Raw genomic sequence first — 27,345 nt, 5'->3', positions numbered from 1 at the left:
CTTTCCTTCCTTTGTGACATGTTAAGGAGGTTCTCACTCAAGTCTATGGCAGTCACCACATTCACATGCTGGTAGCCTCCAGCCCTCCCACCACTCCCCTTCTTTCCTCAGATTCTCTCACCTCGACTTTCAGGTGGCTTATAACCGATCATTGGTCCCCACATGGATAGCCAAGGCTCTTAGCTGCATGTGCTATGAAGGCTAGCATTATGCAAGAGCTCTGCAGTAATTTAGCCCCTCTCCCCATGGCTCTGTTTATGGCTGTTTGGTCCATTTGTCTACAATTCTCAACACTAAGCAACATCATTTACTGAAGGTTTATTATAAATCTTCGTGTCTGGAAAGGACTTTGCTATTTTTTTTTCTTTTTCAGTGTTTGGCTCTTTTATATAAATTTTAGAATCAGTTTATTGAGCTCAGCAGTAAAAGCTGTGCTCATGTTTGCATGAAAGTAGAATTCAGGGAGAAGCATTGTCTTCATGAAGGTAACTCACCCAGTCCAGGAGCATGGCTTGTCTCCCTGTTTAATTAGGTACTTAAAATACTTGAACAAAATTTTATACTTTTTCTCATAAAAGCAGAATATATTTTTCCTAGATTGATTTTTACATGGCTTTTCTGTTATAGCATCTCAGTGTTACTATATGAAAACATTTGTGCTGTTGTTGATGCCCTGACATGTTTTAAACTAGTTGTTTTGGCTCTTATCTGAAGAAGAAGTTGTGGGAAGAAAAAAAGAACAAGGCTTTGTAGCTTGTGTAATAGTGCAGGCTGGAGTGATGGCAGCTTGCCACAAAGTGATAGGAAGGGAGATAGTGTGAGTTGGTTAGATTTTAGACACTGTTTTGAGTGTGGGGTTTGAATACGTTCTAGGTATAGACTGTGGGAGAGAAAGCAAACAGAAGATGTGTTCAGAGTGTCAGGGAGACTGGGGTTGCCATGCACAGAGCTGGTCAAGGGTGCAGAGGAAGATTTGGGAGGTGGTGGTTTCAGGAACACTAAGGTGGAGACAGACAGGGATCTGAAAATCACATGTAGGCATCACTGTCACCAGCCCCAGGTCATAGTAAGTAAACAAGGCAGCTGGGCCAGCTGGGGGTGGGGTGGGGAGGAGCTCCAGGGTTCGCTGGCTACACCATGGTGGGGCCACACTCACTATTTACAAAAAAATGCAACCCTTTTGCATTTGCTATTTCCCTCCAAGTGTTTCAAAGCATGAATGTCCATATGGAATGATAGTCCATCATATTCCTTGGCTGATGGTCCCATCTGAAACACCTGCACATGTTACAGTCTTGCATCTCAAAGTCTAGACCCGTCCTATCAAAATCGGAAGACATGATATGTTTGAACTGTGGTTCACATCCAAATTGTGTTGTAAGTTTGAGATGCACACCAAAGCTCAAGGACATTATGAATTAATATCAAAATGTAAAGTGTTTTGTTAGCACTTAAAAATATTGATAAACAGTAAAATTGAACTATTTTGGACATGCGATTCTAGAACCAAGCATATGCAAGGTTCTAGGATCCACCGTCCATACCAAAACCCAAGGATGCTTAAATCATTTACATTAAATGTCATAACATGTGCATAAAACCTATTCACACCTCCCATATACTTTCGATGACTTAAAATATCTAATACACTGCAAATGATGTATCATTGTTGCACTGTATTGTAAAGTGAGCAGCTATAAGAAAGTCTACATATGGCTAGTTACAGATGCAGATTTGCTTGTGCTATTTTCTGTTCCAGATGCAGAACTCGCAGATGTAGAGAGCCTACTGGGAAACACTTTAAAATTAATTTAATCTATTTTTAGTTTTTTTGTATGGTGGCTACCAGAAAATACAGATTGCACACAGAGCTTAGGCTCACCAGTTGGCTTCGTATTTGTACTGCTTAGCACCTGTCAGAGACAGGGTAAACTCTATCACATGGTTTCTATGAGGAACATGATGGAAGAAGGACGAGAAGTGCAAAGCTGCCAGCCTCACCTAATTCTAAGAAGAAAGAAAATATTGATGCTAAGAATGGAGTTAGAACCACAGTAACCAGACAGCAGGTTAGAACTCAGCTAAACCCCAGACTGAGATTAGCTTCACTCCCATTCTACAGAGGCAGAGATAGGGAGGGAGGGAGGGTGGGAAGGAGGGAGGGAGAGGCAGAGGGAGAGGGAGAGAGAGAAAGAGAGAGAGAGAGAGAGAGAGAGAGAGAGGGAGGGAGGGAGAGAGAGAGAGAGAGAGAGAGAGAGAGAGAGAGAGAGAGAGAGAGAGAGAGAGAGAGAGGTGTTTCATTCCCAGACAGTGACTGAGCTGGGATTTGATCCTTCTCATTCCTGGTTTCCAAGTCCATGCAGTTTGCATTGGACAGTGCCACCACCAAAGGGTTGAAGGACTAAAACTTGCAGAGGACAGTCACCTTGTGGCAGAACTGTGAAGCTTCTGTTTGCTTTGGTCAAATGATTTGCCATCCCATCCTTTAAGAATTCATAGTCTCAGATGATGTGGGGGAAACCAAGTCACTGTGACAGGGTCCGTCTGTCAGCGGCACTTATAACAGTGGTGGTGACACTGAGCATCTGGATACTGGGCCATTGGGGAGGAAACTCAGTTAAATGAAGAAGGTGGTTCCTGGTGATTCAGTCTGATAATTTAAGAAAAAACAACAACATACCATTGGCTTATGGTATAATGTGGACAGTTTACAATTAAGCTATCTTACATATTACACTGTATGCTTGGATGGGAATAGAGCATGCAAAATACATTTTATCATGTTTCCTATTTCTCAGTACATCTAAGTTTTTAAATTAAAAACTGCTCAAATGATACTCTAATATGAATTTTAAATATGTAAAACATCCTTAGTGTTAGTTATCTTCCCTCAGTCTACTCTCCGCCCTACCCTCCCACCCTCCCACCCTTCCCCGACTTAAACGTCTCTCCTCACCAGTCATCTTCCCTCTCAATATCTTCAGTGCTACACTATGACCCTCTTGCAGGATCTTCCTCCTCTCTTTACCACACATGGTTTCTTTCTAGTGTCCTGGATTCCACAAGTGCTTCAAATTAAAAGCTCAAATCGAAGGATATGTCCCTAAGGTCCACCTATGAGTGAGAATATAGGATGCTTGCCTTTCTGAGTCAGGGTAACCTCACTTAGTATAATGTTTTCCAACTCAACAGTTTACCTGCAAATTTCAGAATTCCACCTTTCATTACATCTGAATAAAATATTATTGTGTAGACACCGCATTTTCATTATCTGGTCATCAGCTGATGGTCTGTTAGGCTGTTTCCATGTCCCCCTCCCTACTGTGCATAGAGTAGGGGTGAACAGGAATAAGTCTGGGTCTCTGTAGCAGGAAACAGTCTTCTGTATACGCCCAGGAGTTGTACATCTGGGTCACATGACAGATCTAGTCTAGTTTTTTAGGGAACTTCCACACCTATTTTCGTTGTAGTTGTACCAATTTGCACTCCCGTCAACAGCCAGTGTTCTCTTCTCCCCACACACCCACCAGCACTTGTGCTTTGTTTTTGCTTTTCTTTCCATTGCCTTAAAAAAAAAACTTTCTATTGGTTGTTTATGAATTTCATATTATGCACCCCAATCCCGCCCATCTTCCCCTCCCCTCGTACCTGCCCTCCACCCTTGCAACTGACCCCAACAGAGCAAAAAGAAAGCTCCTTGTGGAAGCTGTAGTGTGTCACGGTGTGCCTCACAGTGTACCCTTTGCCCACACTTCTTTGCTTGAAAACATTCATTGCAATAGCGCATTGGTTTGGTATGAGGATTCTGCTACTCTGTCAATGCTGGAACTTCACTGGGACTTTTCTCTTGGCTATCCTATTGTTGCCTTGTGTCATGGAGAGCTTGTAGTTTTGGATCTGTAGGACCAGCCCCTTCATGCAACTCCAGCAGTTCACCACCATAGGGTATGTTGGAGGGGGACAATTCAAAGCCTTGGATCCGGGCCTGAGAGATATCCGAGCTGGTCTGCTCTCCAGCTCTCCCACTTTCTTGATCTTGGGCTCGCTCAACAGCAACCCCTGCAACCAGGGCCAGCTCTAGCCTGCTGCCCAGGAAAGGTGCAGGATCTGTTTTCTCTGAGTGTTGCATCCCGTGAGGGACATAGCCAGTTCTCTCATTCTCATGACGATGCCACTCTGTGTGGTGTAAGATGAAGCCTCAAAATAGTTTTTATTTTTTATTTCCATGATGGAGGGTAAGGGATGGTGAACATTAAAAATTTTTTTTCTTAGCCGTTTGTATTTTGTCTGAGAATTCCTTGTTCAGGTCCATAGCCCACTGTTTAATTCAGTTGTTTGTTTTCTTGGTGTTTAGATTTTTTTTTTTTTTTTGAGAAAGGGTTTCTCTGTGTAGCCTTGGCTGTCCTGGAGTCGCTTTGTAGGCTAGGCTGGCCTCGAACTCACAAAGATCCTCTTGCCTCTGCCTCCCACTGTAATTCCCTGCTGGGATTACAAGCATGCACCACCACACCTGCCTGGTGTTTAGATTTTTTAAATTGTTGTTGTTCTTGTACGTTCTAGACACTAATCTCTGTTACACGTACATCCGGCAAAGCCTCTCTCGCGCTCTTTAGGCGGTTGCTGCAGTCAGTGGACTGTTTCTGTTGCAGCAGAGATTTGTGATACCTGCTGATTGTTGGTCTCATTTCCTGAGCAGTCAGAGTCCTCTTCGGAAAGTCCTCACCTGAAATGCACTCTCTACTCTTTCTTCTAGAGGTTTTAGAGGTTCAGGTTTAACACTGAGATTTTTGATCCATTAGGAATGGTACGTGGTGAGAGTTAAGGATCCGGTTTCACTTTTCTGCAGGTTGAGATCCTGGTTTCCCAGCACCATTTGTTGAAGGTGTCTTTTCTCCAATGTATGTTTTTGGCATCTTTGCTAAAGAACAGGAACTGTACTTACATAGAACAATATATGAATTGATCTTCATGCCTTTTTTTTTTGTTTTTGGTGGTGGTGCTATTACCATTGTTCTGTAGAGTAACTTGAAATCAAGGATTTGTCTACAGTGTTTTTATTGCTCAGGATTGTTTGGACTCTTTGAGGTCATTTCCTTGTGCAGTGGATGGTGCTTGACACAGAAACTCACAACTGATCAGGGTGCAGAGCATAAGCGTCTGCAGTGCTTCTCTGTACGTGGGGTGTTTCTACCATCATTTCCCATCCTCACAGCTCAGGGATCACTGAAGAAGAGGGGGAAGAGAGATCCTGAGAACCAGAGACCTGGGAGGAGCAGAGTGAACCAGTGCTATCTGAATGCAACAGAACCACTGCACTCAGCTTGAAGCAACTGTAGTTGCCTGTAAAGATGAAGCCAGTGACTGGTTTAGCCTGAGTGTGTGTGTGTGCATGTGTGTTTGTGTGCTTTGTGTGTCTCTGTGCTTTGTATGTGTACTTTGAGTATGTGTGAGGGTGTATGTGCTGTGTGTATGTACTGTGTGTGTGTGTGGGGTATATGTGCTGTGTGTGTGTCTGTGCTGTGCTGTGTGTATATGTGTGTGATGTATATGCACGTGTATGCGTGTGTGTACTGTGTGTATGTGTGTGTCTGTGCTCTGTGTGTGTATGTGCTGTGTGTATCTATGCTATGCTGTGTGTATGTATGTGTCTGTGCTCTGTGTGTGTGTGTGTGTCTGTGTGTGTGTGTGTCTGTGTGTGTGTGACATTCACAAACTCCAACTCCTGAGTAACCATGGACAGCTGATGGTTCCTGGTGAAGGGAGAGTCAGTTTTCTTTAAGGCCATGGGTAAATCGGCCACACGCCAGTAAATGAACCCATACCCAAGAGTATCTGGGCAATATAAATTGGGCTGGACGGGTTATAAAAGTAAGAGATAAGGACATGAAATTGGAGTGGGATGAAGTGTGGACATAATCAAAATATATTGTATGAAATTATCAAAGAATTAATAAAATATATTAAAATATACCTGCAAAGTCATTGAGATATTCCGTTAACAATGAATAAGAGTATATTCACATGGAGGGGGAGAGGGGACAATTATGTGCTGGAGGCTGGTGAAAATGTGTACCATCAATAATGTCTACTCGTGTCACGGTGTCAAAGTGCCCACATCTGTGCCCCTAGCTCCATGGGACCATAAATAGAATCAAGGAGCGAGGCCTCAGGTGCTGCAGGTGAGGTGAGGTTAATGTAACCAAGGTAGGGTCAAAGGCTTTGTGGCTCTGTCCCCGTGCCTCTTCCTCGACAACACAGGCCTTTTAAAACAAGAAGGACAGCTTTGGCAGCTTCTGCCGGGGATGCTTGAGGGTGAGGCCCGGTGGTGTGGCATCTGCTTCTAGCTGCCTGGAGACACCCCCAGAGAAATCCAACACTCTGTCTCCCTCCACCCACTTGTGTAGCACTGTGTGGGTCCCTTGGCACCTCCCATTTCTCTTGGGTCCCATTCTTGCACTTGCTGGGCACACAGAAAAATGAGGTCTGGCTTAAGAACTATCCCTGGCACATTAAGAAGTTCTCATGGGAAACTCATTCTGGTTAAACAAGCATGCAGCTCTCAGAGAAGCTTGAATTCCATGAACAGCAGCGGGCTTATTTGCAAAGCAGACCTACATGGGCAAACAGCGCCTTAGAGAATTGTCTATTCAAGCACCAGGGGGTGTAGGGGTGGGGCGTGGGGGTTGGGGGTGCTAGGGGGGTGTACTGCAGGTAGGAAACTGAATCACAGAGGTGGCGAGGAGACTCTGGCCAAGGCTGAAGTCCCACCTTATTGGCAAGGAAAGTATTATGGGCAAAAGTTACATTAGAAAGTGTCTGTTTTTCTCGTCAAAGAGTGGAGCTTTTAAAAAGCAGCCTTCTCAGGTCCAGCTGTGCTTGGTGCAGTAGAGATGCCCCTAGTGAGGGGCCAAGATGGTTTGACTCTTGCTTTGTGATGTGTTTGATGATCCCTGAGGTAGTTTGGACCTTGATTTGCAGTGTTTCATGATCCCTGAGATTAAAAGGTACTCAATTCCCTTTTTTTTTTTTTTTTTTTTTTTGTGGGGAGATGTTTCAAGACAGGGCTTCTCTGTATAGCCCTGGCTGTCCTGGATTCACTTTGTAAACCAGGCTGGCCTCAAACTCACAGCGATCCGCCTGCCTCTGCCTCCCTCACTTCTGGGATTACAGGCATGCACCACCGTGCAGGCTGAGGTACTCAGTTCTTAAAAGGCCAAGCATATGAACATCCAGGCATGCTTCACCTTCTAGCCTCCGTCCTCTGTATTCTGGCAAGTTCTATGGGATGTTGAATAAGTTAAACAGATTGCTTGTGTAGCAAGCTATCTGGGAAGGTCACAAACCGATGACATCAGAGGTGTAAGCATTTTCCTTCTCCCAGAGGGTGACACATGAGATGGAGGCAGCTGAGTCTAGAGAGCTGTGTCCCTTGCCCCTGCTTTCTGCCCTACACCTACCCTAACCGTTCCATTTGCACAGAAGCAACCATACTCTACCCTTTCCTGTGCTGCCTTAGGCACCCTTCTATTCCTGTGAGCAGACACCATGACCTAGGCAACTTATAAAAGAAAACAGTTAATCAGGGGCTTACTTACAGTTTTATAGGGTGAGGCCATGATGATTATGGTGGGGAAAGTGGCATTGGGGCACTAGGTGAGAGCTCAGATACGATCAACAAGGCAAGGAAGAAAGGGGGAGTGGAGTGGGCTTTTGAAACCTCAAAGCTCACCTGCAGGGCCACACCTCCTCCAACAAGGCCACACCTCATAACCCTTCCCAAACAGTTCTACCAACTGGGGAACCGTTTAGATATATGAGTTGATGGGGCCATTCGAATTCAAGCCACACCACATTGTTTTAATTTCCCCAACACACGGCCATGTGGCATACTTACTCCTCTCCTGGTTCTTCAGAATCTCTCCTCCCATCTCCCACTGTCTTACCCACCCCACATGCGTGGGACGGAAGGCTCCTTCTCTGGGGCCTCTCCGAGTAGAACTCTGCTTTCCTTCCAGGGCAACTTCAGGCTTTGTATCTGAGCATCACTTTCCCTGACCCTTGTTCCCAAGCAATCGGAGAGAAAGCCTGGGTCCGTAGAAGCCAGCAGAAGGCTGTAATAAGACAGTCATATCATCTTTGCTGAGATCACCCCAGAGAAGCCTCTTGGGTCCAGAGCCTGTCAGCTATGCATTCTCAGCCTAGGTGTGGCCCTCTCTGCTCCAGGCCTCCTGTGCTCTGCTTTCTCCCGAGAAATAGAACATGCCCTCAAATGCTCACCCTGCCTGGGTTGCCCATCCCTTTGCCTCAGCCACTCACCCCACTCTTACAGTGCCCACCATGGCACTCAGAGAATCTTTCTCAGATTCCTAAGCTCTCCTCGGGCTGGGCCACTGGTCTCTCCATGTCCTTAGGTAGGTGTGTCTTGGCCCCAGCATCTGTTTAGCTGTCTCCCTGGCGTCCCTGCCTGAGCTTTGAGCTGTGTGTGGATTTAGGTGATTGTTCTCTTTCTGTGATCAATAATCCAATGACTCACTAAGCAGAGTCTGCCAAGTAAGGTTTAGTCCATTGACTTGGACTGCAAGGCAGGGACCGGTGCTAAATGTGCTGGGGCCACTGGAGGGGTGGGGTTCCTGCTCAGAGCCTGATTGACTATGGTGTTATCTGGGGTCAACAGCATTTGGCGACAACTTTGAAAGTTCAGCCTTGGAATCCCTGCAATGCAACTGGCAAGGGTGTCTGAGGAGGAGGTCTCAGGAATGTTTTTGTGACTATTGACCACTGTGCCAAGCCAGGTGGAAGTGAAAGTGGGCCAGGGGGAGCAACAGCCTCAGTGGTGCATGGGTTTGCCCATTGATCCTGATGCTTGCTAGTCGTTTGGTTTCAGATCCATCACTTCCCCTCTGGAGTCCGGAGTTTTCAGTCTTGCATGGCCCTCCGCACAGTGGGACTAATGACCTTTGGCTAGTCAATTTTCTGTGTTTAGAGAACACTGGCCACTCTATTGGAAGATCTGAGGTAACATTTTCTAAGTGTCAGTGAGGGTAAGCCACATGTCACCTTCCATGGTAGAGAGACTTCTGGTTGGGAACCTCTTGTCATTGAGTTGTTCCTAGTCAATGCTATAGCTAAGCTTTGAGGTCTCAGGCAGGGAACCACTCCTTGGCCGTTTTTGGCAATGTGGAAGTTGATACACATACCAAGATACAAAACCAGCCCCTTTTGCAGAAGAATATGGAGAGTTCCTGTGTTCAGTTGCTGTTGCAAAAACCACAGAGGTGTGCATGCTGGCTTGAGTGCACCCTGCCCTGGAATTAGAAAAAGGAAGTCTTCAGTGTATAGAAGTTTCTGCAGACTGGCTTGGTTCCTGACAAGGGTGACCCACCTAGTTTTTAGGGGGAATTCCAGAGCTTCTGGAAACAACCTGGGCTGCCTACCTCTTCTGAGGCCTAGGAAGCATATTCGGAGGCCTCGGCTCTGCAGCTGTCTTTCTAAGGTAAGTGTGACACTTGGCTTGGGTATGAAGTAGACATGCTTGTTCCCTGCAGGGATGTGGGGAGGCACCAAGGGGTTTGATGGGGTCATCTCAGAGGTCAAGTGGTGACCCAGTCCTTGCCCTGCTCTTCCTGTGACTTTGGACATTCAGAGGCGCTTTGCGGCACCTCTCGCCTTGCTCCCTTTCTCTGCTCTTCAATATGGTCATTTGTTCCATCTACTGCTGATGTGTCGCCTGATGCAAGTTCATAGTCTTGGGGACAGCATTTCCATTCCTGGGTACTGCTCATTTTCTTCAAGGCCCCGCCTTGATGAACTCTCAGGCTCACTTGTACATGACTTTGTGACATCCGTCCAGACCAGGTCCTTGCTGGGAGAAAACCTTAAACCTGACAGACCCAGTAGCCGGGCCAGGAAGAAGTGATGTAGGAGAGAAGTGGGGTTCTGGGTGGGACTAGGACAGTTTACCTTGCTTTGGGCCTGGACCCTAAAGACTAGTCAAATATCACAGCACAGAATGACGAGGGGTTGTGGGGTGGCTGCTGGTGCTGTCTGAAGGCCATGGGCAGGAGGGAGGGGTGGGTTTTGGATGGTGAGTGCTTGCTGGACTCAGGAGCTGGTGTCTGGGCTTCACAACAGGCTCTGCCATGGAGCAGGAGAGGCCTAGAGAAAACCTCTAGCTCGGCATGCAAGCTTTACACGTTCTTGCGTGACCTGTTTGCAAGTGCAGCAGACAGCTCAGTCTCCAGACAGCACATGCTGCTTCCGGCCCTGGACCACATCCTACAGGATTCCGAGAGGCTCTTGTCTACTTTGCAAATTCTCTTCATGTTCTCCAAGCTACTTTTCTCCTATCGTTTGATCTTGTTACTGAGGGAGGATCATTTGTCTGCACGTTCTAGTTCAGAGACATCGGTTCTGCCCAGAGTCGGTCATTTTTCAAGCAGTAACTGAGCCCCTATTACCCCTTTGATTGAGTACCTGCCACAAATAGGGCAGATGTTTCTGACTGCTCAGGCCGGAAGAGATTTCATATCTCTCTGCGAGGGAGTGGGCTGTGGGGGCACACCTAGGGATGCTGCTTAATCACTCTATACTCTGAGAAGAATTAAAGCCATCCTCGCATGCAAATCCCCAGGTGGAGCGCTCACTAGGTGAATGGAAGGGAGAGTTGCTCTTCTGTTCTGTAGATCCTGGTCTAGAAGCTTCCCGGGCTCGGGGGAGGCCTGCGATAAAGGTGACAAGCATCTCTGTTTCAACAGCTTTCAAACTGGAAACAGAGTCACAGGTGAGAAAGCGGGGGGGAAGATTTTTATCTTCCATTTTGTGGGATCAACCTCGGGCCTCTATCTGTGGTGGAGTGAGGCCCAGGCTCCCCTCTAGTCTACCCTTGGTGCTGCTTTACGTGCCGTCTTGCTTTAGACCAGTGGTTCTCAACCTGTGGGTCATGACCTCTACAGGGCTTGCCTATCTGATATTTACACCATGACTCACAACTGTAGCAAAATTCCCGTTCTGAGGTAGCAATGAAATAATATTATGGCTGGGGCCACCACAACATGAGGAGCTGTACTTAAGGGTCACAGCACTAGGAAGGTTGAGAACCACTGCTCTGGGCTATTTTCTTCCTAGAGCATCTTTTGGCATCTGAGTGCCAAAGATGGTAAGTCACATCTCACAGCTTGAAAGGTCTAACCTGCCTGTAACTCAACCAAAATTCAGGAATGGCAATAAATCTCTCCCCTCCTCTTTCTTTGGTCTATGTAAGCATATGTTAGTGTGTGGGTGTGTGCACATGCATGCATGTGCATGGAAGTCAGTTCTTGACATTGGGTGTCTTGCTTGACTGTTGTTCTCCATGGATGCATTGAGACTGAGTCTCTCATTGGAGCCCAGTAGACTCCAGAGGTCTGCTTGTCTCCAGCTTGGTAGTACTGGGGACATGGAATTGTGCTGCTTTTGTATTTACATGGATGCTAGGATGGGACCTTGGGTCCTCCTGTTTGTGTGACAGACACCTTACTGATTGAGCCATCTCCCCAGCCTGTGGAATGTTTCTTTAGCAGCAAAATACCAACAACTCAGATGATTTCTTAGGCTCCAGATGTGACCTTTCAAGATGGCAGCTCAGAGAGAAGAGGCAGGAAATGTAAATGTTCCCTTTTTTCAAAACTGAGTTTTCAAAAACTGAGTTTGTTACTTCTAGCACCTCTTTAAACATTGTACTTGGTGCACACATATATACACACAGAGAGAAATTAAACAAAGAAGCAAAATTTTGAAAGTTGTGTGTGGTGTGATTGTCTTGTTCTGGCCCTGCCTCAAGAGACTCCTCCAGTGGCCTTCACCCCAAACTGATTCCTTTTCTCTCTAGGTAGGGACCAATGCGGGAGCTTGCCTATGGCACTTGCTCCTTGGTGAAGAGACCGTTATGGTGGTTTCTTTTTTTATGATGGCTACCCTGACCAAGTTCCCTGGTTTTTCTTCCCTTGACAAACAGAACCGAAGCAGTCACAGGTAAGGGCCAGAAGGCAGACGGTTGCAGGTCTGTCTGCATCTGAGTCAGAAGCTAATTTCATGGATCCGTATTCGTTAGAGACTTCTGTTTTCAAAAGTCTCGGTGTGTTCCTGAGAAGGTGAGTCACATGTTTCAGTTCAACAAACCAAGCTCCTGCACCCAGAGGGGACAGGCAGCAGCGTCCAGTGCTTGTCAAACCCTACGTCTTGCATTCTTTATAATTTTTTATTTTATTCTATTTTTTTTTTGTTAGACAGAGCCAGTCTCACTTTGTAGCCTTGGCTGTCTTAGAGCATGTTGTTTAGACCAGAGTGGTCTTTAACTCACAGAGATCCTCCTACCTCTGCCTCCTGAGTGCTTGGACCAAAGCTGACCAACATCACACCCATCAGGTACACACATTCTTTTCCAACCTGCTGCCTTGTCTCCCTACTGTTTATTCCCAAGATGGGGTGCTGTGCTATTCAGGCCCCCAGACATAGTTCCTGAATATGCTGTGTGTAGCCACAGCATGACCGATGCATAGGATAGTAAGCATGCTTAGCAGGTCTGTGTGTTAGGTGGTTCCATTCTGGATATGGTCCAGCACTCCATCTCGGGAATAAACAATTGGGAGACAAGGCAGCAGATTAGAAAGTAACATGTGTGCCTGATGGGTACAATGATGGCTTGATTGGCTGGTACAGACTGTCTCTCAGTGTTTGCGAAAGCACACGGATATCTTAAAGTGAGGGCAAAGAGGATGCTTCAAGAGGGACACAGGGGAGTGTGTGTGTGTTGCACAAGCAAATGGAGGCTGATTCCTTCATTGGCTCATGTCTTCTTTCATGGTATGTGCCCTTGGGAGTAAGGCCGTGGAAATTATCTGAGAGCTCTGCAAGGAAGCAAGAGGCAGGAACATACTGGAATCTGACTGCAGAACAGCATTTCTGGAGGGCTCTGTAGGAGTAGTCTAGACAGGCCACACACACACAGCCAGAAACTACAGGAAGGTGTTTGTTTCATGCCTGTTGTACTAGCAAAGCCAGTAGGACTTGAACCAAATGGTATTGGCAGAGTAGGAGACAAGAGGAGGTAATTAGGGTAAACAAGACTAAAGTGTGCAGGGGAACATGTGTTAAAACGTCATGAGGAAATTCACTATTTTGTAAAATGATCATGAGCTAATAAAATAGTTGATCATCCAAGGCAAGTTGCTCCTGTGCCCAGTAGAGGTAGGAGAAAACTCCAGAAAATCAGCTGCTTTAAGAACTGGCTGCTTCCTTTTAGAAATTTAGAAAAGCATTATGGTTCCTCACTAGATGGGTAGACTGGCTGTAATGGTGAGTAGCTGGCCTATGTGTGTGGCGTTCTTCAGTAAGGACGGGCACCACTCTCCAGCCGTGGCAGTCTCCGTGATCTTCATGGGCAGCAGATGATCCATGGGAGCCAACAAGGCAGTTCAGTTCAAAACAACTCAGTAGCTGGTGTTGGTTTAAACTTCTGGAGTTTGAGCTCGAGTAGTTTTATTTTAGGCATATTTAAGCACAGCACAATTTGGTGAAAACTATTCTGGGATAATTGACACAATCCCACATGTACAACAGGGTATACATAAATCCCATTGAGGGAGGAAATAAGCTAAATATAAATGACTGGTTTTATAGATTGATTGAGAAAATCAAATTTACAATAGGGTCTGGTGCCAGAAAAATCTCTAGCCACACAGAGAGTGCGACTGTCACCAGACTCATAAGCACATCCACTCCCAGCCTTCTGGGTGGGTAACAGATAATGCATTCCTTCCTTTGACTGAACAACCCTGTGTACTTAGCATTTCAGGTTCCCCTAGTGGTTATATGCGATCACAAGGACCTCTGTGCCTCCTACAGTTAGCCTCTATGGAGACATTAAGGGAAATGGAAAAGATTCATTATGACAAGACAAATAAATCGCAAAGCCATTTATAAGAGAAAAAAATCCAAAGAAGATATTTGTTTTTTGTGTGTTTGTGCATGTGTGTGTGCATACATATGTTTGTATGGGTGCATGTGAGTGTATAGGAGCCTATGGATGAATGTGGAGGTTAGAGTATCTTTCTTCAGGAACTGTTCATCTTTTTAGAAAATAAAAGACTTACTTATTTTTATTTTTTTATGTGTATTTTTATGTAGTACATGTGTTCTTGGAGCCTCTGGAAGTGGAATTACAGAAGGTTGTTGTACAAGTTACAACTTAGATGGAGATACAATTGCTATTAAAAAGTTTTAGGAATTACTAATGGTGATGGTTGCACCACTGCTTTTCTTTGCCCTTTCTTTCTAAGACTGGGTCTTACTATGTAGCCTAGGTTCCCACGTAACTCATTATACAGCTAGGCTGGCTTTGCACTCGTGATCCTTTTTCTTCACCTTCCCAAGTACTGGGATTACAGATGTGTGCATCAGCCCTTCCTTAGCTATGCTTATGACACTTGAATACTTAAAAATGGTTAAAATGCCATATATGTGTATACACACATACATTTATGCCAATTGTGTATCTATAGATGTAACATCTATGTCGTTAATGTAGAAAAGTTAATAAGGGAATTGTGCTGCATGAATTATATCTAAGATAACATTTTAATAAAATATCTAAGACTTAACATTTTTACGATTTATCTCATTTTGTGTGTATGAGAATTTTGTCTGTGTGTACATATGTGGACTGTATGTGTGCCTGGTGTCCACAGGGGATGGGAGAGGATGTAGCATCCTCTGGCGCTGGAATTCCAAATGGTTGTGACTATGTGAGTGCTGGGAACTGAATCTGGGTCCTCTTCCAAAGCAGCGAGTGATCTTAACCCACCTTTTGTTTTTAAAGACTCTCATGCCTTCCTATTGCTCAAATATGAGCACCTCTTGCCTTTGCACAGACTCTCAGAATCAGCTTGAAATACTTAGCCACAACCCAAGGTACATTCCCCTTACGCCTCCGGCCCCGTGGGTGCCCTTAGGTGTCTGCAGAGGGTTAGAACACCCAGTCAGCACCACTGCGTGACTGTGTGTAACATATCCCACACAGTGCCCCACACACGCGGTACCTTGGATTATGAATGTTAATGGCATCTACGTCTGAATCTGTTCTAGATCACCCTTCCTCATTTTACTAGGTTTCAGAAGCTTGCTCAGATGCTCTTCTGGAAGCTGAACTGAAGAACGCTGAACTTGTCTCCCACTTGGTCATGAGGAAGTGAGTGACAGCAGGATTTTTCATTTTCAGTTGCTCGTTCAGGAGTCAGATCTGCTTTGCCGAGGATGGATGTTGAAGAGTTTTCAAAGGCTGAGGACAGACCTGAGGACCCGGGTTTTCAAAATGAAGGCCAGTCCCTTGCCGAGAAGCCCAATTTTCCACTAGAAGGTCAGATTACTGACCCAACTGTCCTCTGGGACATGCTTGAGAAGAAATTTCTGGAATACCAGCAGCTAACGCACAAGAACCTGGAAGAACGCCGGAAGAGCCTGCTGAGTCTTCTCCCACTATTCCTAAAGGTCAGAGTCCCACATCCTATTTTATTTTTATTTGACACACAAGGGCTGTAGCTATTGCGGGGTATCATGCACTGGTCAGTAATCACGACTGGGTATTCAGCTTTTGTTTCTTGTGAGGTTGCGCAGAAGTCCCATTTCTAGCTATCTGGAAACACGTGGCATTGTTAATGTGGGGGACCCTACTGCTCTTCGGGACCATAAGCCCATATGGTGCTGATAGTGCTTTGAGGACACTTGAGGGGATGGCTAGAAGTGAAGCTGGTTTGAATATCAGCACAACTGGTCTCTGATGAGCTCACAGAAGGCTTGCCTTAGTTTGTTCATGAACTGTCATAAAGTACCATAAACAACACAGCTTATAAGCAATATGGAAATCACATTTCTAAATTTTTTGGAAAAAAATGGGTAGATACGATAATATCAGGAACTGGACAGTTGATGCTCCCGAGTGCATATAAAAGAGCCCTTCCTAAATTACTTTGGTTCCTGAAGGCAGAATGTCTAAATTTGACTTTTCATTTTGGGCCCAGGGGAAAATAAGGTGATCTAGAATATTCTTTGAATGAAAGCAATGTACACATACGAGTTTGAGTTGCTCCCGCTTGGAAAGGAATACTCCCTGAGGTCACTCCAGACTGGAGTAGCTTCTTTGTCAGTCAGAATAACAGGGAAGAAATGAGGCTTGTGGATGTAAGGCTTGCTGTGGTTAGCGGTCATGCATGCTTACCTCAGTGACTCTTGAGAATGGCAGAAGAGTCACTAGCCCACGCAAGATTTTGGTTTCCATCTTGGTAACAGGAAGGCCTATGGGGAATCCGAAGAGTATGGCGTTCTGACTGGGGCTGACCTAAGGAGTGAGTCGGAAATCAAGGTCACCTCTAGGACCATAGGCTCTTCCCTGTGGTTGGGGCTCATGTCCCTTTTGCACAGGAAGAAGAATTCTCAGCCAGGCGAAGGTCAACAGTGTCTCAGTCCTGACCTAGAGTCACTCTTCCTCAGCTCTGCTCCCTCTCCCTCTTTTTGATATCACCTTGCTCTGTCTTGAACTAGCACTACCCGAACTATACAAAGATGGCCATTGACTTACCATGCTTTGACTTACGACGTTTCAGCTTCATGTGCAAAGTAACAGGTGGTCAGCCCAAATTGGATTTTGGATTTAAAATTCTGATCTCTGGGGCTGGTTGTGTCCGGTATGATCCTTTCTTACTATGCTGGACTGAGGCTGTGAGTCTCAGTTCCTTGTCATCCTAGGTACCACTGCTGAACAACTGATGCAGTGCAGGTTCAGTAGGTTAGCTGTGTTTGAGGCGTTTTCATCTACAGTGGGTTGGTTGATATGTAAACCCACTGTAAATCTGGAGCAGAATAGAGACAAAAGGTGCCTGAAGGAAAGCATGCCCCAAGTTCAAACACCCAGAAGGGGGCCGAAGTAAGACATTCAGAGCAGTGTTGTGATGTCAACTGAACAGACGCTGTCATCGATGAGACCTAGACAACACTCAGCAAACTCTGCCTGACTTGATACTCTGTTAAGTGTTTACAGGTTCTCACCTAACCTTGTGGACAGTAATAGGAGCTAAGCTAATGCCAACTCTTTAAGTGACGAAATAGAGGTCTGTAGATATTGAGCAATGTGCCGAAGGTCATCCAGCTGTTAGCTGGGAGCAGACCTGAACTGGAAAGCCATCTGAAGGCACCATTGCTAACCACTGGGCTCCCTTGCTCTGCACTTGAGTTTGTAGAGTGGGGCCATTTGCTTTCCTTTTTTTTTTTCCTGAGACAAGGTTTCTCTGTGTAGCCTTGGCTGTCCTAGACTTGCTTTGTAGACCAGGCTGGCCTCGAACTCAGAGAGATCTGCCTGCCTCTGCCTCCCAAGTGCTGGGATTAAAGGCGTGTACCACCACACCTGGTGCTTTCCCTCTTTTTGGTTCATAATGACTCAAGATGCAATGCCTTTGCCTGGACAGGCCCTTACTTTTTGCTGGGTGACAAAATGATTGTTACTCCCTGTATACATGATGTTTGGGCAGCTGACTCCAGGGTGTTGAGAGAGGAAAGAGGAGTTATTGCACTACATAGAAGCAACATGGGGCCGGTGGCTTCCGCAGCACACAGAGCAAGATTGTCAGGACTGCCTTTCTTTGTCTGTGTAGAACTGTGGGCTTTGGATTTGAAGAACTTTCCTCATCACAGCGTCTCATGCTGGAAAGAGAAGCATGCTCGGGGGAAAGCGTGGATGGGTTCTAGCTTCTGGCGGAGCTTGCTTCGGCAGATGGGAAGCACTCCAGGTCATGGAAAGATACTCTGTGGTAGCCGATCTGAGCAGAGCTAATGCTGTAGGTCTCCTTGATGAAGACTCTTCATAGAATGTGCACTTTGGGGAAAGCAGGAAGGAAGGCAGAGGTGACTCAGAAGTGATTGTAAAATCCCTCAGTGTCTGGAACTGGGGGTACACTGGAGAATAGGGAGCTCTGTGGAGGAGGTGGACTAGGTGCAAAGTGAATAGTGCCGCACTCCTCCATGTAAGAGAGGAGGTCTGTGCTCCTTCTTTTTTAAAACATTTCTTTTAACTTTTGAGATTATAATTGCCCCATTTCTCCTATTCTGTGTCTCCCTGCATACTCTTCCATATACTCTTCCTTGCTGCCTTTCAAATTCATGGCCTCTTTTTCATTAACTGTTGGTTTACACACACACACACACACACACACACACACACACACACACACACACACACACAATTTCTTTTTTTTAAAATTTTTTATTAGTTTATTCTTGTTACATCTCAATAGTTATCCCATCCCTTGTATCCTCCCATTCTTCCCTCCCTCCCATTTTCTCCTTACTCCCCTTCACTATGACTGTTCCTGAGGGGGACTTCCTCCCCCTGTATATGCTCATGGGTATCAAGTCTCTTTTTGGTAACCTGCTATCCTTCCTTTGAGTGCCACCAGGTCTCCCCCTCCAGGGGACATGGTCAAATATGAGGCACCAGAGTAAGTGTGAAAGTCATACCCCACTCTCCACCAACTGTGGAGAATGTTCTGCCCATTGGCTAGATCTGGGTAGGGGCACAATTTCTTTTTGTTTCAGCAAAAGCTTTGGCATATCACTTTAAAAAATATAAACACACATACATATTCCTAAATACCCAAATATAACCTGCTCAGTCTGTATAATGTTACATCTCTGTATGTGTTTGCAGGGCTGACTACTTGGTATTGGATAACTAGTTGGTCTGCCTGTTTCCGAGGATGACTATTTCTCCCGATCCTTTAGCTGTCATTCTTTGCGAACGGCTGAGACCCTTTGGATTTATTCTTGTCTATGTTAGTACATCTATTGCTGTGTCCTTGTTCATCTCACACTTGGTGAGTCATGCTGGTGAGAGTTCATGAGTGTAGCTTCTGACATTACCAGAAGACACGGTCTCACAGCAAACTCCCCGATGCTCTGGCTCTTACAATCGATCTTCCCTTTCTTCCTCAATGGTCCCCGAGCCTCAGGTGTGGGAGTTGTATCACAGATGTATTTGTAGGCCTGGCTTCCACAACGCTGCATTTACCACAACCACCTTCTTAAATCTAGGTGAGTTTTGGCAGCTTGGCTGAAAGACTAGGGAAGAAAAACATTTCTGGGATTTCTGGGCACAGGGCTCAGGAGACTCGTGGATCCCTCTTGTTCCTTGGAATGCTGGGATACTCACTTGTAGAGTACTGCAGCCAAGCAGTAGGAAGGTTAGACAGTCTCAAGTTAAAAGCCATGTGGGCAGGAATGTGCTCCCTCTCCCTCTCACTCGCCTCCCACCTCCGTGTGTGTGTGTGTGTGTGTGTGTGTGTGTGTGTGTGTGTGTGTGTATTCACACATACTATGCTCACTCTTAAGCTAACTACTGATCCAATGGACTTTGTATCATTGATATGTAGCATTAAGTTTATTTCATTGATATGGTCTTTAAAAAGTAGAAAGACTGGTAAGTGATGCTGGATATAATGGCAGGACTAATCAACAGTTATTTTCTAGTGCGATTTCCAGAGGGAACACAAAAAGTTGGCATCTCTCCTAGCACACTCCTGAGTCTACTCTACTTTGCAGTGGAGATTGACCTTGGTTTATTCGCACCTTGGGGGAACTGCAGCTTTGTTGTTTTAGTGGAAGCTTTGCTATGCCGCTTTCTTTCTTTCTTTTTCTTTTTCTTTTTTTTTTTTAATTTATGAAGGAGGTTGCTTACAGTGCCACACCAAATAGGAAGCCTCAAGAACGGCTGAGACTCAAAGGCAAACCTCCCAGTCCACAGTGAGAACAATGATACCATGGCCAGGCAGAAAACCCAACCATACTTTTTGTCCTGAGAGGCTGAGGTTTTCTCCCATCTCTTCAGGAGCCTTTGTCTTCGTTTATTTTCCTTTGGAGATTGTACAATCATTTTCTTGCTTGCACGAGAAGAGAAGGGACAGCCACGAGGCATGATGATGCAGCCTGGATAATGTTAGTAAATAAAAGTTTTGTTTTGTTTTTTTTAAATATTGAGCAATATTCTCTCAGCAGGCAAGTCCCAGTTTGGAAAAAAAATTAGGGCCTTTTGGAAGCTGCTTTAACTCTTTGGGGTCTCCATGGAACCATTCAGTGAATGATTGGCTCCGTGCATCAAACTGTACCCTGGCGGCCTCAAAGAGTTAAAGCTGCCTCGAGAAAGCGCCCATCACAGTCCCAGGAAGAAGCTGTGCCTTGGGAGCCCTGGCTCTGAGCACAATTACTGCTCAAGTCACAGTGGCCCTATTTGCTTTATTGTCGCGTGCCTCCAGGAGTCCCACTGCTCCCGAGACAATATCCATGCTCCAGAGTCAATGGCCTGAAAATTGGTCTTTGAAGGGCTTGGGAGTACAGGGAGGAGGTAAGGAGTTTATTTGAAAGTTTGCACACCAGAGTCCATTCATGGTCCTGGGGAAGGAGGAACTGTGTCCTACCTCAGAAATTCCAAGATCAGAGAACTATTTTCCATCTAAAGGTTATGTGTCCGGGTGACTGCTGGTTTCCAGGTGGTAGCTGCCATGGTCATGGATATGAAAAGGCTTCTTGGTTGGGCTCCTTATGGGAGAAATAACTCAACTCATCCTCTTCTGCCTCTTTCTTTTTTCCTTCTCTTCTTTCTCTCCCTCCCTCCCTCCCTCCCTCCCTCCCTTCCTTCCTTCCTTCCTTTCTTTTTGACACAGTCTCATTACGCAGCCCAGGCTGGCCTCGAACTTGTGATCTTCTTGCCTCAGGCCCTGAGTGCTGGTACCACAGGTATGGACCACCATGCCTGTCTGAAACAACTTAACTCTTGAGGTTGCATCTTAACAGATTCTTTTGCTTAGTCCCTTCTTTACTTTCAGTATTCTAGTTTCATTTATGTTGCTATGATAAAAGGCCCTGACCAAAAGCAACTTAGTGGAAGAAAAGGTGTTTGGCTCCTAATTCCGGGATACCATTGAGGGGAAGTCAAGGCATGAGCTCAAATGACTTAGTCATGTCACATCTATTGTCAAGGCCAGAGAGAGAGAGAGAGAGAGAGGAATGCACTCGTGCTGCCTGCTTGCTTGCAATTAGCTTTATCTTGTCTCACGTGGGTTCAAGACCCCTGCCTGGGGAATGGGGCCACCTGCAATGGGCTGAGTAGTCCCCACAGACATACATCCAGGCCACCTGGATTAGAAAATGGTCCATTCAGGCTTTTTCCTCAGGTGATTCAAGGTTGGGGCAAGTTGACATTTAAAACTAACCATTACACTCCACTTTTTACAAAGTGTGTCCAAAAGAAGTGCCAACCTCAAAGGCTGCTATGAAGATCAGTGGAAATAAGACCATCATGTTATGCATCTGGCCATCATTATTGCTGTGCATTGTGGGTGTTGTAATAGTTTTCTCCGCTTGTCAAATATTTGTTGAAGACGGACGGTGTCCAATGGCCAGCAGCAGCTTTGATTTAGCAAAGCTCTAAAGCATTGTCATCTCTCCTCCCATTTACAGTCCTTTGCCAGTTAGGCTGGCATGTATAAAAGAGAATATTTAAAATACAAAACAAAAAATTTCAGCATTTAGCTCAAAATCTAGCACAGGACCCGCCCCCTTTGCCCCCCAGTATATAAGAGATGGAGGGGCTTATTATAGCTCACAGGTCCAGAGTACAGACTTATCATAGCAGGGGGTCATGACAGCAGGAATGTGAAGCAGCTCAGCACATTGTATTTCCAGTGTATTTCCAGTCAGGAGAGAGGGGGAGGGCAGAGAGAGAGAGAGAGAGAGAGAGAGAGAGAGAGAGAGAGAGTGTGGGGAGATTGTTGCTTCTTTTCTCTTCTTCTTCTTCTTCTTCTTCTTCTTCTTCTTCTTCTTCTTCTTCTTCTTCTTCTTCTTCTTCTTCTTCTTCTTCTTCTTCAGCCTAGGTCTACTAAATGAGTAATGATGACTATACTTATATGGGTCACCAATTCATTTAGCCCTGTGTAGAAAATCCCCCAAGACACGCACATAGATGAGGTGCCAGGATGGTTTCAGATTTTGCCAAGTGACAACCAAGACTGACTATTCCAGTGGATGATGGGTGGCCGTTTGGTTACACCTGGGACAGGAAGCTGAGCCTTTGGCTGGCTGGAGGCGGGCCAGGTGACTTCCACACATGGCTTGTTGCCCTATCCCCTTTAACTGGAGTCTGTTTGTTGCCTTTCAGGCCTGGGAACATTCTGTGGGCATCATCTGCTTTCGCAGTCTCCAAAGTCTGGCAGAAGATGTGTCCGACCAGCTTGCCCAAGAAATACAACAGGCACTTTCTGGAAAGCCGGCAGGTAAAAGAAGAGGTTTTGGAGTGCAGGCTGGAGAACAAAGTTGGCAGCAGACCCACCCTCCTCCCAAATCTCTCTGCTCTCTTCTGCAAGGAGAGTGGCATTGACCTGAGAAAAGGCAGGGACATAGGAAGAGGCTGATCCTATGACACAGGCACATGCATCCCACCACACATCTCTCTCTCTCTCTCTCTCTCTCTCTCTCTCTCTCTCTCTCTCTCTCTCTCTTTCTTTCTCTCTCTCTCTCTCTCTCACACACACACACACACACACAGACACACAACCTGGATATCTGGAGGATGTCCTGGGGTCAGGGAAGGACCCGTATGTTCAGTGGGGAGCCTGGTCTGGTCAAAACACTGAGACCAGAGAATGCATCTTTTATTGGGGCACCTGAGTAGCATTCTTCCAGTCACGTAAACTGGCCCTTGGAGGCTGGTGTGCCACAGGCTCTGTGGGCTGACAGACAGAGGGAATTTCAGCTGGAAGGAAGTTTGAGCAGGCCATAGACTGCAGGGTGTTCAGCAGTGTAAGGTGTTGGGTGATGCAGAACGTGGGGTGAAAAGTCTGGATTGTAGGTATCCAATTGTGGAGAGGCTAGTTATTACTATTGGCAATAGGGAACTATGGATAACTATCATGAGTAATAAAAGCTGTCCCTTCCAGGGTTGCTAATCTTGAAGAGAGGAATGTTTGAGGCATACCCAGGTAGCCTTGAGGTATAAGGGCAAGGAGGCCTGTGTTTGCAGCCGGACACAGACACATCTTCGGGGAAGAGGAGGCCCTAGATGCTGGGTGGGTAGGATGTCTCACCAACCAGCTTTTGACATCTTGCAGAGCAAGCCCGGGCTGCTGCTGGGCAGCTACTGCGGTGGAAGAGTGACACGAATCAGGACCGCTACCTGCTCCTAAAATCGGTGTATGTGCTCACAGGGACAGACTCGGTGAGTTCTAAGCCTCTCAGGTGTCCCCAGGGGCCCCTTATCTATGGGCAGAGAGAATTAAAGTCCAGCACAGGGTAACGGTCTGTCCCCTTCCATGGATTGTCTCATTACATTCAACTCCTTTCTCCCTTCCTGATGTCACACATGGACTTCCAGGCCTGAGGTGCAGGCTTGGGCCTTGCCTTTTCAATGGACAAGCTGTGTGTAACCACAAGTGAATTACTTTCCTTCTGCCACTTGGTTGTGTTGTACTTTTGATTTTAGAAGCTGGGTCAGTCATTCCTCTCTTGTAGGATCAGTGGGAGAACACTTATAGCTGAATTTTTCCACCACTCCATACCTCTAAGGGCCAGGCCAGCTGTGTCCCATGCGTGGACCAATTAGTCTTCCCAGGAAGCCTGAGCTGGATGTTAGAGATGCACGGAGAAGGCAGGCTTCCTGTGTGGGACTCCAGTCCATCACTCTCAGAGCACCTGCTCTGTCCTCCATGTTGCTTCCCAATTGGTCCCACTGGAATGAAGTTCCCCTGTTGGCTCTTGTCCTAAGTGTACCACGCCCTGTGCTGGTCCTCTCCTGATGGAACTGGGAAGTCCCAGGCTTCCTCTTGAGTGGTTGGAGGATGAGAGGATAGTTTTATCTCAGGAATCCTAGCGGTTGTGATCAGCAGCAGAAACGGCCAGAGGCCCTTGCAAGACAGGCCAAGACAGAGACAATGTGAGTGAGCATCTGTATGTGGCAAGAGACCGGTAGGGCACGGCAGGCCTCAGCATGAAGTGTTAGGTAGGTGTTTGGATGTCCGTGTGGAGCTGGGCTGGTATAACCTGTCATGGAGGTCTGAGGCAGGATTACAGCCTCACCATAGATGCTAATTGTAGGGGGAACCACCCTTGAGGGGGCGGCCCATCTGCAGTCTAAGTCTATGTCCACAAAGGCAGACAGCCCTGAAGCAGAGAGGGAAGTTAAGAGCTGTCTGTTGAGGAAGACATGGACAAATGTCTGAGGAAATCAAGAAAAAACCAGGGCCCCAATGAGGAGAGGGAGGGCATCACCTTTCAAAGAAGCAGTCACTCTAGGTGGGTCCCCTAATCTCCTGCATTCCCCAATGAAGAGACATGGAATGCGGAGAGGAAAAGTGGCTTTTCCACAGCTCCACAGACGTGGGGCTCCATGCATGTCAGAGTTCCCTCTGTGGTGGGTGACCTGTGATCTTCCTTTGCAGGAGACGCTGGGCAGAGTGGTGGAATCAGGCCTTCCGGCCCTGCTCCTGCAGTGCCTGTATCTCTTCTTTGCTTTTCCTGTGGAGAAGGATGTGCCTTTGGAGAGCGATGTTCAGGGGCAGAGGCTGTTCGTGCAGGTGAGCGAGCAGGGCCTGGCTTCCCCTTGCCCTGAGCTTGCTTTGCAAGGGCCAGGCTCTCCTGAGAGGTTTTTGTTGTTTTTGTTTTTGTTTTTTGTTTTTTTGTTTTTTTTGTCTCAGCCTTAGTTCCCACGAGCCTTGTCCTCTCCAGGCACAGCTCTCCCTGTGTCTCCACTCTGTCACACCTAGGTGGCTGCAAGATGACATTTTTTATCCCCTTGTTCTCTTCAGCGCACCTATGTGTCAACATCCACATTCCCCTGTGTCTCTGTGAAGAGTGGGGCCCTCCCCCAACTTGTCTTCCCTCCCTACCCCAGCCCCTGCTCCCTTCCACCTTCTCAAGTTCCACCTCCTCCCTGACATCTGGAAGCGCCTTTCTTTGCACCTTGCCCCTCAGACCTGTTTGCAAAATAGGAGCCAGCGTTTTTTCCAAACACCAGTCACATGGCGCTTGATACATCACGTCTGAGAAGTCAACCACCAGGTGATGTCATTCATCACTGTGTGAGCATCATAGAGTGCAGGGGCACAGGCCTAGACAGTTGGAGGTCAGCCAGTGCCACCTCTTGGTATGCTCAGGAGGTATATGACTTACAGGAAGTTATTTTGTAAGTAGGAGCAGGATGCTTTTTCATTAGCTTGCAGCGAGGACAGTGCTGTCTGGGCATAGAGGATGTTCATGCACTCCATCCGCTCCCTTCTACTAAGGTATGACTGTCAAGGCAGCAGAGAAGCAGGGAGTAAGCTGCCATAGGGGAGCCCTCCCTAAGCAGAGCCTCCTTGTTTTGTATTTCTCCCAGATGTTGCTGAACATTTGCAGCGAGTCTCAGGGTCTGGAGGGACTTCTCTCAGGAAGCGAGCTCCAGTCTCTACTGATAGCTACCACCTGTCTGCGGGAACACAGCTGCTTCTCCTGGAAAGAGGCTGCCTTCTGTGTGCTGCGGGCTATCTCCAAGGCGCAGAGCCCCAGCGTCATCCAATATCTGCGATGTAGGTTCCAGGAGACCAGGTGTGGGCTGTGGGTCACTCAAGGGGTTCCCTTTAGCTCGGAGCAAAGCTCGAGGGCCCGCCGGCTCTGTCAGCATCAGCGCAGCGGACAACCCACCCAGTACAAGACCCGACCTTATGTGATGATCCGTTTGTGAAAATATGATGCTTCAGTGCAGGAGGTGGGAAAGGGGACCCGTTTACAAAGTGCGTACCCTGCCCCCCGCCGCGCCTCCCGCCCCCCCGCCCCCGCACAGACAGCAGGCAGGGCCTGCATGCTCATTACGCCCTTAGCCTCTTGGAGATAGATGTTGGCATGGGGAAAGTGGAGCTCAAGAGTGGGTTTTAAGCATGGAGATGTCTGACTCCTGCACCTTGGTGCCTGTGTTGGGGAATAGTGTCTGGGGCGAAGGCTGGAGGCTCTGGAACCACAGGCAGGGCTGTGAATTCCAGCTCTCCTGAGTGATCTCAGGTCCGTAACCATGGGCGAAGATGGGGGTAAGGGGGGATACTCCGTTTGTCTCAACTGTAAGACAGGCAGAATGACAGCGTTGTATAATTTTTCAGCGGGTGCTGACCCACATGCAGTGCCCGGACAGCACTTGGTACTTGGCTTTAGCACCGCATTCGTCCCTTGGCTTTTATTAGAGATGAAGTGTTTCCTGAGTCAATTCCAATAGCCATCTTAGGGGCCCTCCTTAGCATTCACTGCCACTGCAGGACCCAGATAAGCTCCAGAGACCTCTGAGGCTGCCCAGCTATAAAAGGGGCGTTAAGGAAGGCTTGCCTTCATCTCTGCTCGCCTCCCCCCACCCCCAGCATATTCCCAGCTCTCCCAGTTGAGCATGGCAGCCCGTCTTGGAACACAACATTTCTCTTTTTGGGTTGATCCCAGAGAATGGGGGCTTTGGAAACAAGCTGGGTTTCTGAGCTGCTGAATATCATCAGCTGCATGTTCACGGACCCGTGCCCTGTGATCCCGTCCTCTCTGTAATAAGGAACGTGGGCTGGTTAGAATTGAGAAAGCCTCCCCAGCCTCTTTTTCTTACTGTAAACCAGCCCCTTGGAGGAGATGCCATGGGGTTCAAAGCCTCTTGAAAGTTTAGCCTGTGTTTATGGTTGAAGCTGAGTTGCTCTGTGAGTGACATTTCAGTGTCCTTCCCCATGCCCCTAGCTAAAGTCTGAGTGGCTAGGGAAAGGCTGCAGGCACAGATCTCAGGGGTCTCTGCCTGTTGTCCTCTGTTGTCCAAGCCGAGGCCTCAGAAAGCTTCCTCCCACATGGCGCTATGTCCAGAGGCTTCTCACAGACATGGGTAATTTCTATAGGCCTGTGGGGCTCGCAGGAGCTGCAGAAGGAGGCTGGCCTGCCAGTTTCCATACATTAGCAGCTACTCTTGGGTCTTCCCTTGCCAAACAAAGGTCTGCTTCAGGCTCTTCTGAGTCCTTACAGCTGAGAGTCTGATCCTGCATCCTCTCAGTTCCACCTTTGCCACTCTCCTGCCACTTAGAAGAGTCCGCACTCCATGCAAATGCCAGCCTGAGGGCGTCCTTCTCTGACTCATATCTTCCTGTCACTTTCCACCACTCCAGGTGACCTACAAAATCACCTTCGCCTCCTGTCCCACCCCCCTTAGTTCACACCTCTGCTTGAATGCCCTGGCTTCTCTTGAATTTCTGGAACATCTCCTCTACTGCCTTCCATCTTCCTGTGCATCCA

At 47.0% G+C, this 27,345-nt stretch overlaps 1 protein-coding gene across 2 annotated transcripts in view; it reads left to right on the top strand.

The window, feature by feature from the left end:
- The window catches only part of Wdfy4 (WDFY family member 4), a 238,370-nt gene that overhangs the window by 4,381 nt on the left and 206,644 nt on the right, over positions 1 to 27,345 (top strand). Inside the window, exons 1-6 of one of the 2 annotated variants that reach the window (XM_051141814.1) lie at positions 9,155 to 9,493; positions 15,254 to 15,522; positions 22,232 to 22,346; positions 23,181 to 23,287; positions 24,507 to 24,641; positions 25,442 to 25,631. In XM_051141814.1, coding sequence (XP_050997771.1) covers positions 15,289 to 15,522; positions 22,232 to 22,346; positions 23,181 to 23,287; positions 24,507 to 24,641; positions 25,442 to 25,631 — 781 coding nt within the window. In that variant the 5' untranslated portion in view covers positions 9,155 to 9,493; positions 15,254 to 15,288. Of the gene's footprint in view, positions 1 to 9,154; positions 9,494 to 15,253; positions 15,523 to 22,231; positions 22,347 to 23,180; positions 23,288 to 24,506; positions 24,642 to 25,441; positions 25,632 to 27,345 lie in introns of those variants that run through there. The other variant, XM_051141818.1, reaches the window with a different exon arrangement.

The sequence above is a fragment of the Acomys russatus genome, chromosome 3 (genome assembly GCF_903995435.1).
Source record: "Acomys russatus chromosome 3, mAcoRus1.1, whole genome shotgun sequence".
NCBI lineage: Eukaryota > Metazoa > Chordata > Mammalia > Rodentia > Muridae > Acomys > Acomys russatus.
Note: the sequence above shows the minus strand (reverse complement) of the source record. Positions and strands in the feature narration are given on the sequence as shown.